At 34.3% G+C, this 16,742-nt stretch overlaps 1 protein-coding gene across 2 annotated transcripts in view; it reads left to right on the top strand.

Moving 5' to 3' along the window:
* Positions 1–16,742, top strand: part of LOC136806592 (transducin beta-like protein 3) — a 41,030-nt gene that overhangs the window by 19,487 nt on the left and 4,801 nt on the right. The window contains exons 1-19 of one of the 2 annotated variants that reach the window (XM_067063184.1): positions 1,524–1,819; positions 7,570–7,621; positions 7,882–7,977; positions 9,849–9,971; positions 10,412–10,475; positions 10,689–10,773; positions 11,149–11,241; positions 11,485–11,562; positions 11,719–11,794; positions 12,102–12,198; positions 12,366–12,571; positions 12,870–13,011; positions 13,307–13,365; positions 14,111–14,217; positions 14,598–14,673; positions 14,869–14,922; positions 15,154–15,225; positions 15,565–15,723; positions 16,432–16,502. In XM_067063184.1, the coding sequence (XP_066919285.1) occupies positions 1,797–1,819; positions 7,570–7,621; positions 7,882–7,977; positions 9,849–9,971; positions 10,412–10,475; positions 10,689–10,773; positions 11,149–11,241; positions 11,485–11,562; positions 11,719–11,794; positions 12,102–12,198; positions 12,366–12,571; positions 12,870–13,011; positions 13,307–13,365; positions 14,111–14,217; positions 14,598–14,673; positions 14,869–14,922; positions 15,154–15,225; positions 15,565–15,723; positions 16,432–16,502 (1,733 nt within the window). In that variant the 5' untranslated portion in view covers positions 1,524–1,796. Of the gene's footprint in view, positions 1–1,523; positions 1,820–7,569; positions 7,622–7,881; positions 7,978–9,848; positions 9,972–10,411; positions 10,476–10,688; positions 10,774–11,148; positions 11,242–11,484; positions 11,563–11,718; positions 11,795–12,101; positions 12,199–12,365; positions 12,572–12,869; positions 13,012–13,306; positions 13,366–14,110; positions 14,218–14,597; positions 14,674–14,868; positions 14,923–15,153; positions 15,226–15,564; positions 15,724–16,431; positions 16,503–16,742 lie in introns of those variants that run through there. The other variant, XM_067063183.1, reaches the window with a different exon arrangement.

Below are 16,742 nucleotides of genomic sequence, written 5' to 3'. Positions count from 1 at the left end.
GATGATTAAGGGCCCAGAGTAAAATGGAAAATGGGCAAAATTGTAGAATTAATCAAAGGAAAAGACAGCAAAGTACGGGGTGCTGTAATCAAGACTTCAAATGGACAATTAAAACGCCCCGTGAACAAAATGGTTAATATTATTATAGTAACAAAACTGATGATATAGACTATGCAGGCATCACTTTTGTGCCAAACGCATTGGAAGATATTAAACAGTCCTCTTAAATCGCGTATTTGTTTACATTTTTGATAGGTTTTATAAAACGATATTTCTTATATTTTGGGTCTCTCACTTCTGTGGGGGAGTGTAGTATAATCTATACCCGGTGTATATATTTTGTGTTAGTAGCCAACTCGGCGCACTTTATACATAGTCACATGTTTTATCTTTTGAAAGATTAGTACTCATTATACATTATACAACAAGTATAGTCTCTTCCGGGGAAAGCACTCAAGGTAAACGACCTACCGTACGTGAGACCCTTAAGGGTCCCTTTTCCAACCTTCCCAAATCGCACTAAGGGTTGAAATAAGCAAAGATGAGAAAAATTGCACTCTGCACTCTAAGGGTGTAAAATTTGGAAAATCAGATTATTTTTGCTATAGAATGGTCAAAGATTTTCAAATGCACTTTAAGTGTAGATTTTTCGCTCAAATTTGGCTAATTTTTTTCTGCGCTGTATAAGGGTCCCCGTCGTTTTTAAATCGAGTCCCCCTCCACCGGAGTCTCTTTAAGTTTTTTCGTCCCTTCAACTAACAATGCCTTATAAATCCCTTACAGACCATACTATTTCTACGTCAGTTTTCTGCGGTATAACTCTAAATTTCCTTAAGGGCTCTGGCCATAGTGATAAGTTTTCATAATTGAAGTGTATAAAATGTGTTTTTCTGACTGATGTAACCGACAAAACTATGGCATGTTATACGTTTTCTATTAGGCCAACTATTCCTGAATCTGAAAACTCAAAAATTGAATTGAAAAAAATTTGATGAAGAAGAAAATGAAGACATTTGTGAAGACAACTATTTTAACTTTGACGTTTGAGGACTTGTTTTCGGCGAAGAAAAAACATTTTGAAAAAAGTTTTGCACCAGATGGTGTATCTTTAAACCAAACTAAGAAAAGATTTCCGGAAAAGCTTCTTTGTCTCCCGGGAGGGGGGTACTTAGATCGAAATTTGGTTGTAAAATTCACAAAATTTCCCTTTGTTTTCTCCTTTTTAGTCCCGGTAAGGCAAAGGGTCCGAGGGTCGAAAGTCGGGGGCGGCACCCCCCAGGCTACGTCATATCTGTCTTCGCTCCGAGCGTAAAACTCCTCCTCTTTAAGTAAGGCCTTAAAGCTTGGAGCTGTCTATTGTGTAGACTACACCCCCCCTGGGTTTGTCTCAAAATCTTGAAAATATAAAATAGTGGCTTTTACTTTTGTTTTTTGACCAATTTTTTATCCCAATTTTTCGTACAAAAAGAGTCATAACTTTTGATTCAAATTAGAACAGTTAGAAATTTTTTCCGAAATTTTTTAGATAGTTCAATCTTTTGCAGACGATTCAAAAAAATTCATAAAATTCTCGGGGGGACATCCGAAATTTCAGTTCTCATCCCCGCCGATTCCGGATCCGTCCATTATAAATAGCCGGTTTATCAAAAGTACGGTCATGTATCAACTTTGATGATCGAGACACGAACAAGAAGCATGTCTAATCATCGAGACACACATCAACAAAAAATCGAAATTCGCAATCAAGAAAATCAAAATATCCAAGAAGAAACATTTTCCAAGTAAAGAAATAAACGATGGCAAACTTCTTGAAGACAGAGTATGTGATTATTTTTATCTTCATATAACGTACTCTCTACTAAGTTTTTTAAAATTCAGTTTCAAATCCACACACATTTGAGTCTCAACCCTTAAAGGGGCCGTCCACATAGTACGTCAGTTTTCAGAGCATGTCATGGCTCCCCCCAAGGAAAAATTATACCATTGAAATCCTGCCCTTAAACTTTGTGTACCCACCCAGAAAGGCTGCTAAAAAACCCAGAAAAAGTAACAAAATTGGCCAATTTTCAGTGATTTTGCCCTAGCCTGGATATCCAGACCGTATAAACTATTTCACCGTCTAGTTTTATAATATTTTGTCTCTGGTTTACGGTCTGGTCGAAGTAACTCGTCTACAGGGATATCTGTCCCTGCATATGCGAGTGTCTCTAATTGGTCAGTACGCGCCCAGTCACTGAGCAGAATTTTTGCGGGGTTTGTGATATTTTTCGATGCGCGCGCATAATTTATGGAAAAAGCTGACCTTGCAAAAAAAGATAAACAAATGAAAATGAAAACGCAGGTTCATTTCTAAACAAAATGGCTGATGGAAAGGAGCCTTTATGAACGTGGCTGACGTTTGGATATAGTTTAAAGTAGTTTTGAAAGTTTATTGAGTTTGTAAAAGAGGTTTTATGGTAAGTAATTTATGTGTGTCTGCCTGGGTTTCCACAGTTTTGAGATTCTGTCAACAAGGGTTTACTCACAGACTGTGTCATTCAAAACTGTATCAGACTTTTTTAGTTGCACCAGACCCTAAAATTTTCAACATTTGCCCCTGCCCTTGAAACTGATGGACACTCTGCCCCGAGATCTCAATGATTTCTGCCATACTTTGCAAACTGGATAGTACATATAGTCAACTTTTACGCATGTTATACGCATCAAGGAAAAAGAAAAGTTTCTTGATAAACATTGAGTTCTACCGTGAGTGGTACTAAATCTGACACCCTTGCCTAAATCCGATGGGGTCTTTCAAAGATACAAACTAAAATAAAAACAAATCTCTTGCTGTGACGCAATGAAGATACCAAACAGCATAGACTCATATATCAAGATTACGGGCAGTTAGTCACACTAGCGTCCCACCAAAAAAAAAGTGTATCAAAGATTATTGCTGCGAAAGCGCTATAACTTGACTCTCAAGCAAATAAATGCGGCGCAAAACTTCTAAAGGGATTCATGAAAAAATAACCCAGCGCTTTTTAATGAAATTAACATTTTCAAAAACTCTGAAAAATTGCCTAAAATTTGAGCCATAGATTAAAAAATTTGAGCCAAGCCAACCTTGAAAACTAATTTGCAGATCAACTTCCCAAGAAAATTTATCTACAGGGGAGGCAGAACCCACCTAGATCCGCGCACCACCGGATAGGCTGTTTCCCAGAAATTTTGCCGGACCTCAAATAATGACCCATTTACATATGCAGAATTATTTTTACTTTAGCGTATAAACCAGGCCTTAAAAATCAAAGCGCTGTCTCAGGAATTGAATGAAAAATTTTGGTTGGTTGATTTTGGCTGCTGCACGTTTTATTTTGTTTCAAACTTTCAAGTTTTAATTAATTGTCTTGCGAACTTGATTTAGGTAACTCTCATACTTGTTGTGCAAATACATCCTGTAGATGACTGATGTTGTTTTTCTGAAAGCTAAATTTCCTAGTGTGGCTAACTGACGGGATTTCAAGTACGGGCCGATTTTACTTTAGTTTTGAGTGGTTTCATTTTCGATTTCAACCCAACATCTTAGCAACAAGGTGTTCGCCCGTAGTTACAGGGGTTTGTGCAAAAAACTGAACATAGAAAATTTTCCAAATCCCCCATTGAAAAATTAAACTTTTCTATCTTTCACTTTTTTGCACCTATTCTTCAAAATGAAAATATTTAAGATTTTAAGTTCTTCTTTTATTCAATGATTTTTTACGGTACTTTGTTGACAATCTAACTCTCGCATCAAATTCCCATAAATTGAAGATGAGAAAAAAACCTAAGCCACGGATAACGGATTGAAACAAATATATGAAGGGTGGAATTTTACACCCGTCATTCAATGATTTTTTACGGTACCTGTTGACAATCTAACTCTCGCATCAAATTCCCGCTTTCTTCAGTAAATTGAAAATGAGAAAAAACCTAAGCCACGGATAACGGATTGAAACAAATATATTTTACACCCGTCAGTCGTGCAAGGCACTGAAGGACCCTGCCGACGCACCGGACTGTCCGGTGTATTTGTCCGGTGGCAAAAAGTATCCTTTCGCTACACCAGATGCAATAAGTCCGGTGTCAGTCCGGTGTTGCATACAGGGAATTTTGGACGCTGGACATTTATGAAACAAAAAATTAAGAAACACCGGACGCACCGGACTGGTCATGTCCGGTGTTTTGATTGTCCGGTGGAAAAAAATATCCTTCTCCCACACCGGACATCCGACTTCCTTAAGTTTGGTGTAGAGATTGTCCGGTGGTAAAAAAAATTCTCATTTTACACCGGACTTTCGCATGTCCGGTGTTCGTTAAGTCCGGTGCGTCTGCAGGGTCCTGGCACTGAAAGGCCATGGGTGCCAAAAAGAAGGGCCGTTTGAAATGTGGCAACCTCATTGGTGGAAATTTGATAAACAGCTGCGAAGGAGTGCTGGGAAGCCATCAGTGAAGAGACCACTTTCGTTTTTGTTGCAGATTTATATATAAAAACTTCTCTCAGGGATTACTTGTCAAGTCAATGTACATTACACATGTTTTGTGTCAACTTGTCAGCATTGTATTGTTGTAAAGGAAACAATAAAAGAGGTAAGGCTAGCCTAGTTTCTAATCCTGATATAGGAGTTTAAGTTTAGACTGCCGAAGGGTCAACTAAACTGAGATATTTGATACACTGAACCAATTGAACCAAATAACAATAATTGCTTCTTAAATACAAAACATAATTTTTTGTTACAAAATTGATAACTTTTTAAACAGGAGCAACAGATTCAGAATAATAGATGTAATTATTTTTAAAACTCACTCTTTTTTTGATCACATTAATTGACATCTTGACATTATAGTAATCTTGTTAGATGTTTTGTTTCGAGACTTCTTGTTTATTGTTCAACTTGGAGAGGGAATATTTGTAAACATAGAATTTTTTTCATAGCAGTTATTTCAGATTAAGGCAGGGCTGTCGGATTTAGGACAACTCACGGTATGTACCGTAAACTGCTCCAACTTGGGACAAGTGGTCGCAACATGGGACTTGTTGATATCTGGCCTATATTTTCACTTACTGTTAAATCTCTTTGACAACAAATTTTTTTTGATAATTCCACCAAGTTTATCAATCATACTTTCTGTCATAACATGTCACGATAACTTTCACTGATAGCGCGCCCTTTTTAACTTTTGTTTTCATTCAAAATGAGTGCCGAATTAAGAATTAGAGAACGCCCGCCGCCTAGCCGCCTACCACCCAATGGGATTAACAAATAGCGAGTGTGTAACTTGCCGCGCGAGTGACGTCCAACGCTCCATCGTTTTGCCACTAATTTGGTCTTCTTCGTTCCAGACACTCGCGCGTGTTCCACTACGGATTTTTTTATAGTTCGATTTAAAAGCCTACTCGGTGCGAAAGAGAAATCGTGCATTTTTTGATACGCGGTTCATTAAACTCAAATCAAATGACTTTGGAAGTTCGGTGAAATGGTGGTGGAATGGCCGTCCCATGTTGCGTCAGATAGTTAGATACTAAAAATCATACATCACATCAGACGACATAATAATAATAAGATTTAAAATCATACACCTTTCCAGGATTATCCTCGTCCATCGCATCATATGAAATTTTTTTCTTCGATTGACATGTGGTGGAGCTTGTTATTAGCAAGCAAGTGAGAAGACGCGCATGGCGGGAGAAACAAATATAAAATAAAGACCATATGTTTTGAACTTTGTATCATTTAAAAGAGTTTTGATGATTACATTAAGAATGACTATTAATTAAAAATATATGATTAAATTAATGATATCAATGAAGATTTTCAACATCAATTGCTGAACAATGGATTAAAATATATAAAACATCAGGTCCTGAAATTACACATAGGATCATAGAAACTTTCGTCTGCGCGGGCCATGTTCAGACCGTTCTTAAGAAAATAATAATCACGTGGCCCGAACATGTCCGGGTCATACCGTGGGTTGTCAAACGATTTAAATTCAAAATTTTTTTCAACCAAGGGGGGGGGGTGAAGGAAAAGGTACGTACTTACTAGAGGGGGTATAGCCATTTGCGTACACTTGGGTACAGGGGGAGGGCAGGCGGCTAGCTCTAAAGCTCTAGAACAGCATCTACCAACATGAAAACCAGAATATGATTCTTCAATGGGATTCAAAACTATAAAGTGCACTTTTACAAACATCAATATGTCAGATCTAACAAAATTAATAACGGCGCTGTCATCATTGACAATAAAAGAAAGGATTTTCTGTCAAGACAAGAGTCTTGTAAACATTCCAACAACTTCCATTGAAATGATCTTTCACAGCCAAGTCTACCATTTTTAGCGTGGTCTGAGGATTAAGCCGAGAACGCTCACAAAACGCCCGTGCGGGTGAAAACTTCCAGAGGGAGTTGGTTGTTTAAAATTAAGATTTTAGAGAGAGCATAGGGTTTCAGTCTGTATAATGTACTTCTTAATTATGCACTTATGAGGATGTAAGTGCATTATTTGGCAGTTACAATTTATGTCTGCATGCATTTCCACGCCGTAAAAACACAAGAGCACAATCAGACAGTACTAATCAATAAATTCGATTATTAAACATCGAAGTAATTGATAATGATCGAAGTAATCGAACTAACACTTATCAATTAACAATAGAATTTCAAGTACCAAGACATCAAAACTATTTGACTATTCGATCACATGAGGGAAAAAATCATAATTATAACCAAAAACATTTCTCTGTCCAGAACTTCTCATAAAACGGTGCGCTCTATCATATATCTTATAAGAAAAACCAAAAACATTAACCTAAAACCAAAGCACATAAAGAAGTGCCAGCCATAAGATTGACCCCCCAGTAATTTCCCTGCCATTTTGTGTGCATTCTTCCTAGGTTTCCTCAAGTTTTTGACTCAAATTAATGACTTTGGAGGTTTGGTGAAATGGTGGACATGAAATTGCCATCCCATGTTTTGTTTATCCATTTATTTGCATAAGCCTAAAAAAGCTAACATCACAAATATTTGTCAGATCGTCCCAAGTTAGAGCCTTTGATGGTAGCTCCTTTCACGCATTCTGATTGGACAGAAAAAACAAAATTGGTTTTGGCGCGTGAATCGTGTGTTTTTATTGGGCTAGATAAGCCTGATTTCAGATTCCAATAATCCAGGAAAAGTAGTCAAAACAAACCTAATGAAATTCTTAGTATTATTCTTATCAAACAAGCTCATCCATCAAACTAGAAGTTCAGTAGACATTGCAAAATTCTTTCAATAAAAAAAACAGCCAAATCAGAAGTAATTTTATTTTACACAACACATGAAACGCATGCAAATTTCTCATTAGATGTACTAACCATTAAGCTCAATATTCTAATTCACAAGATTTCACTTTTCAGGGAGGTTGCTTCTTTTTTAATATTCAAGGGATAACTTGATGGTATGAATTTTCAGGGGGTTGGTGGGAAAGCTATGGTCTAAAAAAGGAATTGGCAATTTGGAAAATCTCTCATATCGTGATGATGATGATCAATTAATTTTTATTTCAGCTTTGAACTTGAAAAATCTTTTGAATCATTTTACACTGGTGGTACTGTTCAAGTAAGTAGAGAAATTAATTTTATAGATTATTAATCTCCGATTATTGATTTTCCTATTGAGTTGAAACTTAAAAAATTGACCCAAGGAGGCAATGGAATACTGTTTATTATACTTGAAAATATAACGAGAACTGTAAAAAAGACTTAATGGTGATTTTCTTGTTCCAGCACTAAAACTCAAATTAAGAATGCCTCTCAGAAGTCATTCCCCTTGTGCTGTCAAACTTAACATAAAATGTAACACTTCTTTTTTTATCATAGACTTCAAATGATGGATCCAAAATCTTTTGTTCTTGTAACGATGTGGTTTGTGTGATCAGTGTCAAGACTGGAGAAAAATTATTTTCACTCAAGGATGTACGTACAGTGTTAAATTTATCTTCAGTTGGCTTGAAATACTTGTAAGAGTTTTGTGAATTTGTTATCGTAATAATAAAACTCATGGACTATTTGCTCTATTAAATTCAGAAAAAAAGGTTTTTAAAACCCTTTCTTTTCTGTTTATTTTGGATGAGTTGTGTAACTGCAGAAGAAAAAATGAGTGTCCATTGAACGGAAATTGTTTAGAGAAAGAAGTGACTTACAAATGTTATGTCAAAAAAATACATCGAGGCAGGCAAACATTACATTGGTTTAACTGCGAATTCTTTCAAGCAATGTTGGTATAGCCACAAACATACGTTCAGAAACGAAGACAAGAAAAAATCAACCGAACTTTCGAACTATGTTTGGGACCTCCACTTGAAGGACAAATTGCCCTAATTTGAAATGGGAAATAATTGACCACGCCCGCCCTTACATTAATGGCTCAAAACAATGTAATTTTTGCCTGACAGAAAAATATCCCATTATGAACTTGACTTAATTAACGTTGGGAATTAATATCCAAATGCCGTCATATAAATAATTTTCTTCTCAAAAACCTTAAAGCAGTCCCACCAGAGCATTTTTCATACATTTTTTACTACCCTTTTATACAATCATCAATTTTTATTGCACTAATTATCTCAATTTTTTGGACCTACCTAGGTTCTATAAAATTAACCCATGTCCGTTCGTCCGTTCGTCCGTCTGTTACCAGCTTTTCTCAGGATTGGCTCATTAGTTTTTTCTGATTTTTTGCACAATGATGCGAAATGGCAATGCCCAGAACGTGACGGAGCCCGATTTTTGAGAAAAAATTTATTTGGGCAAATTTGGGCCAAAAACTACCTAAAAATAGGGTTTTTTGGACTTTGTGCAAAATCCTGTCATTACTTTTTTCTGATTTTTTGTACAAAGATGGAGGGCAAGATTCTCTAAAGAATGGCTGAAGTGGTTTTTCCCGGAAAATTCTTATTTGCCTTCAAAAAAGGATTTTCGTATTTTGGGGGAAATTCCCTTTAACCAAATAAGAAAATATCGCCTTTAACAATGTTGACTCATTATTTTTTTCTGATTTTTTGCACAATGATGCAAAATGGCAATGCCTAAAATGTGTCGGAGCTCGATTTTCGAAGAAAAAAAATATTTGGGCAAATTTGGGCCAAAAACTGCCTAAAAATAGGGTTTTTTGGTTTTTGTGCAAAAATCATGTAATTACTTTTTTCTGATTTTTTGTAGGAAGATGGAGGGCAAGATTCTCTAAAGAATGGCTGAAGTGGTTTTTCCCGGAAAATTCTTTTTCGCCTTAAAAAACGGATTTTCGTATTTTGGGGAAATTCCCTTTAACCAAATAAGAAAATATAGCTTTTCTCAAAGTTGACTCATTATTTTTTTCTGATTTTTTGCACAATGATGCAAAATGGCAATGCCTAAAATGTGACGGAGCCAGATTTTTAAGGAAAATTATTTTGGGCAAATTTGGGCCAAAAACAGCTTAAAAGGTTTTTTGGGCCTGAATGGTTTAAGTGATTTTCGTATTTAGGGAAATTCCTTTTTACCATTTTACATTATTCAACACACAAGCTTTATTTTTCCATTCTGAATTTTTGTACAATTATTGTCACTTTTTTCTTATTTTCATCTGATATTAATCATTAGATAGGTCCATTCAGCATGTTGCTTGTTAAACATTTATCAGCTTTTTAAATGAAGAGAACTTCAAAATAGGTTCATTTTATTTTATTTTGTACATTTGAAAAGTGCAGTAGCACGAAACTCGGAGTAGTGTACTTTTTTTTTGTGATGAAAGATAATATTTTATTTTGGATGAGTAGATTTTCAGCAATTCTATGATATTTTTATAGGATGGTGATGAAATTACATGCTTTGCTGTATCACCAGATGGAAAGACCCTTGTCACTGCAACGAAAGCGCTTTTAATGCACTCCTTTGACTTGGAATCACAAACACTCAAAAATCGATGGAAGGTACAAATATATGTAATATTCAATATATATTCATATAATATTCATTACATGCATGTTATATTATTTTGAGAATATTGGAAGTAACTTCCACTTTTCTTTTGTATCAGCTAGTGTTTCCACTTTTTTATCTGTATACATTTTTGCTTAAATGGATGATCATATGGTTTGGTGATATTTAACATGTGAAACAAACCTATAAATATTTTGGTTTAAATATATTCCAAGTCAAGATAGATATTTCAGTTACAAGTTTTAATTTTAATAAGAAAACAATAGAATTTCAAGAACCCATTTTTAGAAAATTTCAAATGTGACTTTGGAAAATCTTCAGACAAAAATACTCGGAGGTTTTACTCTGGACCACAGAAAGTTTCAGTAGTAGGCCAAATATTTCAAACCATTTGATTATTCCTTTATTAGAAATGCTCTTTTATTTTTAGGTAGCTCATAAAACCCCAGTCTTAGCCATGACAATAGATGCTTCCTCAACACTTTTAGCATCTGGTAATAGAGAATTTTCAATTTATTCTTTGATTCAAATTCAATTTCATTTTAAGTTCGCAGGGTTTTCAATTCTATAATATTTCATCTAAGCTTAGATCAGAACATATTTTTTGACCGTATATCAATGTGCATAGATTCTAATATTCTCTGTGATTTTTTACTTTCAGTAATTACGCTGGTATATTTTTTACTTTTTGTAATTTTCGATTCCAGGTTCTAGTGATACAACCGTAAAGGTCTATGACTTGGACAAACAGTATTATACACATAGCTTCAAAGGTTCAGAAGAATCAGTCAGGTGTGTGAATCATAAAAAATGTTATTTCAGAATTAAGGTTTATTTTCCTATTAACGCAAAACTTTGCTAGTTTTTTTGCATTACATGACTAAAATGTCTTTCTTGGTGTGATCTTTTTAATCATCAGTAGAGTGCTTAACCGACCGAAATCAGAAGCGTGATATGATGTTGAAGCAGTGAAATTAAAGATTACAAAGTTGTTAAAAATTTGGTGCAAATTTTTCATCAATAGAGATCCATGAATTTGAATTTATTATCCAATAAGTAGAGATAACGGTTTTGCTCATAAAGATGATGAATCTATAAAGTTTAACAAAAACTTTGTAAAAACTTCTTTTCACTGTTGTTAGATACTGTTTCTGTTATCGTTTTCAGTCTTGTACAATTTCATCCAAGTACTTCAAAAATGCAACTCTTCTCATCATCAACAAATGGAAAAATAAGATTATGGGACCTTACAACCAGCAAGTGAGATTCATTGCAAAACTTTTTCCTATCCAATTTTATTCTGTTAATATTAGATCAAGTTACTAAATATTTAATCTTACTGCTGCCCCAAACTCTATTTTAAACGAAAAGCTGATGTAAAATCGATAAATAATACATAATTTCTTGATCTAGTCTGCATGTTTCCATCTAGATGAAAAGAGCATTTTATTGACATTTTAATGAGAGATTACGTTCTTCTTTGTATTAAATGAAAATGTTTAGATGTGTCAGCATATTCGAAGGACATTACAGTGAAGTCACCTCAATCATAATTTTGACAGATGGTTCAACAATGGTCAGGTATTTCGTTTAATTCAACTGACATCAAAGAATGAAAATCTCTGTTCAAATTTCTAGTAAAACATGGTTAAGTCTAAGCTTAGTAGCTCTTTTTTACCCTTGCTGGTTGGAATTGGAATATAGAGCTCTTAAAAATTTTTCTTTTTCTGTGTTTAGCTCAGGAAGAGATAAAGTATTCATAATATGGGATCTTGGTCAAAGAAAACAAATCAAAACAGTCCCTGTTTATGAGGTATTGTACTTGAATTCTTTTCTTTAGTTGTTGAAAATAATGGAATTTTTTGGTCATGACATATTGGTATGATTCTTTGTAAAACAGAATATTTAGATTTTTGGCTAAATAAACAATTTTAATAATGGAGGTTTATTGTGGCTAAGGTCACAAGTTTTACGTTCGGCTTTATTTCAGGAGATTTTGACATTTTTCCTTTCTTATTACTGTAGTGTGTGGGAAGTTCTGATAATGGAGGTTTATAATGGATTAGATTTTGCATTTTCCTTTATTTCATTTGACGTTTTTTTTTCTTTTTTTGTTGTAGTGTGTGGAAAGTTTGTGCTTGCTGAAAAAAAATCAAATAATCGAAAAAGCAAACATGTCTGAGGATAATGAATACTTCATTTCTGTCGGAGAACAAGGTATGTGTCACTTTCGGATAACTCCTGCACAATTCCCCTTTCATTTAAATTTACCGTTTTGTCAATCAATATGTTTCTGTGGTAAAAATAGCTATAGCAGCTGATAACAATCAACACAAGCAAACACTATTGCATAAACAATCTCATTTTGGGCACTCTTCTTTTAGAAACATTGAAGGTCTGGACTTTGCCAGAATGTCGTAATGTTTTGATGAACAAAAAACCCAAGAAGTTGAAAGAAAATGATGACACTAGAAATCCTTCATTATATTCAAAAATTTATTATTGTGAGGCAACCAACGAGTTGTTGACGGTCACTTTGGATCAGAATCTTGTGTTTTATAATTTGGACACATTGAAACTTTCCAAACAGGTACCTTGCCCTTTATGGAGGTCAATATTGTTTTTTTATATGAAAGACATTCTCATGCTAAAGCAGCCCATGATACTCCAACCCAAAGACATTTAGATTTTTTAAATTTTGAAAATGAATGACATAAATCATTGTTTTGTTTTATAGCAATAAAGTAACATCTACAAATTCAAAAATTAAGTGTCTATGATATTATGGACGAATATCTAATTGTATAGTAATATACAATTTTAATGTTATCTTATCTTATCTTGAGTTAAGTGCGGTTTGGTATGTTTATTTACTGCTTTTCATTTAGTTCATTGGTCATTTTGATGATGTTTTGGACATTCAATATTTTGGTACAGAAGAAAAATATATCACAATTGCTACGAATAGTGAACAAATCAAAGTTATCAATACTGAGAGTGGATCAGCTGAAGTGCTTCATGGACATACTGGTATTCATTTAAAAGTATCATTCCAATTTGGGATGTTTTCGAAAATCCTTTGGCCTGTATAAAGAGGAGACTAGGTTCTAGTTGCCAGAGCTGTGTAGTAATATTTAATCTGCTAAGTCAATGCATTGATTTACTTCCATACACAAAGATTGGAGGAAATTTTATTCTGGTATGCTTGAGGATTAAAAATTTGGAAGTTTGTTTGTGTGAGGTTTGTTTTATTCTGGAACCTCCTACAATATTTTTGTTTTTTAAACATCGTCTTACCATATAAGTAATTTTTTTCTATTTTTAGGGACGGTTCTAAGTGTATCAATCAGCACAGATGGAAATTATATAGCATCATGCTCCAAAGTAACTATTCCTGACCAGAACTTTTTAACTTCAATATATTCTTATATTTTTAGTAGGATAGTAGATAGTAATAGGTTTGTGAAATGTTTTGAAAAGTGTGATTGTTTCATTCAACCTTTTCAACTTTTTTTACTTCAGACAACCCTCTTAATTCGTTTTAATTTTCCAAAAAAAGGAATGAATAAGATGACATCTAAGGCTGATGTTGGAGGGGCTCAAAATACCGTTTCCCTGTCAAAATTTTGGCTAAATCCCGGAATCAAGAAAAATGAAGAAAAAAAACCCTCACACCGTTTTGTAGAGGTTAAAATACCGGAATACTGAAAAAAAATAATGCTAATCACTGTCACCGTCTGATTTTAAAATCCCGTTTTCTCGTCAAATCCCATAATACCGTACTAAAAAAGGACCAATCCTGTCACACCATAAAAATACAACCCCCCCTATAGTGAGGTCTGTTTGCACAAAAACACTTCAAATGATGAGAAAAGCATGAAATTCAGCACAGATGACCCTGAGAGGGTCTCAAACCTAATTCTAAACAGCATCATCTAGCAGGAGGCCAGGTGTTTAAAATTAAATTTTAGACCCTCTAAGGATCATCTGTGCCAAATTTCATGCTTTTATTTTCATCTGAAATATTCTTCTGTTTAGTGTGCTATCAGACCTCACTATGAAGCCTTCGGATGTCTGATTAATATTTCAGCTATACCAACATGAGGTTACTGAATTTCTTTATATTTAGGACAATACGATAAGAATTTGGTGTGTGAATGAAGAAACTGGCAAATTTTGTTGTATTGCGGTTGGATCAGGTCATACTCATGATATTGGTGCTATATGTTGGTCCAGGTTTGTATGGTTCTTCCTTAAGTTCAAATTAAAATGTCCTTAAAAATTGTTCTTAGTTGAAACTGTTTTTTTTTTAACTTTTTTTAAACATTCTAAGTAAGTAGGCTTGTATGACAGCCATCTAGCAGACTTAAATTTATCTCTTTTCTGTCTGCTCTAACCGAACCAGGGAAATCAATTACTGAGATGCGTGGATTGTGATACTTACTCTCAGCTACTCACTGCTCAGATAAGATTAACTGCTGAGTAGTGACTGGAATCGAAAAAGCTCCCTTAGGATGCGGGATTCTCAAATTTTATCAATTCAGCTACCCACCCAGTCTAGGAAAATATTTTCTGATTTTGAAGATTTTCACTTATTTTTAATTTGCTTATTACAGGACGAATTCGGATTACCTTATCACAGGCAGTACTGATCTAACTGTCAAATGTTGGAATCTCCCTGAACTTTTGATTGTAAGTTCACTACACTTATTTTCAATAGGAAATAAGCTGGCTCAAATTGCCAGCTTTGAAATTCTCTTTAATCACTGTCTCTCTTATAATTCTAGTCAATGATTTATATGAGATCAAATAGAATTGCAAATGTGTAGAAGGTAAAAACATTTGAATGAAGTTTTAACTAATTTATAATACTCATATTTTTTTTAGAAATCAGAGACGATAAAACTAACAGCCAAATGGACCCAAAAGCTGCATGATAAGGTCAGACAAGCGTAAACTATTTTATCTGATTGGTATTAAATTTTCATCTCAAAGGACAAAAATTTACAAAATTTTGGGTTGCTTGAACATGAAAACAGTGTTGTTGTATAGATCCAGCAGAGTGAAGTGTTGCTTGCCTGCATTCGTATGCCTTTTCTTTATAGTTTAATTTGAATGAATATTGACTTGAATGATTTGATATTCATATAATTTCTAATATTTTTACTTTAGGATATCAACTCAGTTGCAGTTGCACCAAATGACAAATTTATTGTATCTGCATCCCAAGATAAAACTGCAAAGGTTGCTATTCATCATTTTCAATCCTTCTAGATGGCTCATAAACTTTCGACTGGAGTTCACTAATGTATAGACCCTGTTTAAAATCTATATTGTGGTCTTAATGGGATAATGTACCTTTACTTATTGTTCAAAAGAGGTTTGAAGTATTTAAGGTTGCTCAAAAGTTGGACTTTTATCCTAAGTCCAACTTGATTTTTTGGCAATATATCATGTTTTTACAAAATATCTATTCCCCTCGTTAATTTTCCATTAGCCCTGGACAAGTTGAAAATGTTGAAGAGCCCAATGGAAAATTTTTCACATCCAACAAACTGAATTTTTTTTAATTTCCTCTCCTAGGTCTCGAAACTGAAATCAGGAGAGCAGATTGGTGTGCTGAGAGGCCACAAGAGGGGTATTTGGTGTGTCAGGTTCTCGCCAATCGATAAATGTATTGTTACTGCATCAGCTGACTCTACCATTAAACTATGGGCTTTGAATAATTTCACTTGTGTAAAGGTAGGTTGCAGCAAATTTGAACAAGATTTCAATTTTGTGACCTTTGAAAAGATACTCCAGATTCATTAACATCACGTATAAATATTGAAACCAAGAGAAGCTTTTTTTTTTTCAATCAAACAATTTTCCTTCTTTATTGTTTTATTTGTTTTCCAGCAGCTGGATATCAATTTGAGATCGATCTAATCCTGAAGTTTTGGATTTAATTCTGATAATATAATTGAGTGTCTCTAAATACAGTAATTTTATAACAAAAACTACTTTGTAACAGGCTTACCCTTGTGATTCGTAGCATCTTTCGTGGGGCTCAATCGCATGTTATTGGTTCAAAAAGAACAATCAATTTTGTTGAATTCCACTTTTAAAAATCATTAATGTTTTACTTATTTTGGGGGTTAGGAGTTTTGCCTACAACGGCAGTTTTTGGCCATTAAAACTTTTACCAGGCCTAATTCGCAGGCCCCCTCTCAAAGAAGTTTCAAAATCATATCTACATTCAAACCAATCACATGCAGTTGAGTCCCAAAAAAGATGCTGCAGATTATAAGAATACTCAAAGTTACCAAGAGAAATTATCGAATATATTTTCCAAACGAACAATCTATCAGAAGTATATGTAAGTTTGAAAACAAAAGCAAAAGATTGCCTACATTTTATTTGAATGTAGTTTCAGAAGTGGATTTCATTTCTTTTAATTTGTTTGTTTAGACGTTCGAAGGACACAACAATTCAGTACTGAAAGTTGAATTTCTATCCAAAGGAATGCAACTTCTATCTACGTATGATTTATTTTGTTATTGAATCTGTGACTTTCAACCAATCGAGCTGCTGGCTTTCACATTTTTTGCCCTTATCAAACTCTCTTCTTCCAATGGCATGTTAATCTTCCCAGAGGAACTAAGAAGCTTTAGTCCATGAACTTGGGGGTCAAAATGGGCTCAAAAACTTGAAACTCTTTAATGATAGTATATGATTTAAATTTTCGAGTTAGCAAGATTAAAACAGGTATGAAACATGTC

Source organism: Clytia hemisphaerica, unplaced genomic scaffold (assembly GCF_902728285.1).
Source record: "Clytia hemisphaerica strain Z4C2 unplaced genomic scaffold, Clytia hemisphaerica genome assembly, whole genome shotgun sequence".
Classification (NCBI taxonomy): Eukaryota; Metazoa; Cnidaria; class Hydrozoa; order Leptothecata; family Clytiidae; genus Clytia; species Clytia hemisphaerica.
This window is presented reverse-complemented; position numbering and strand designations above follow the sequence as displayed.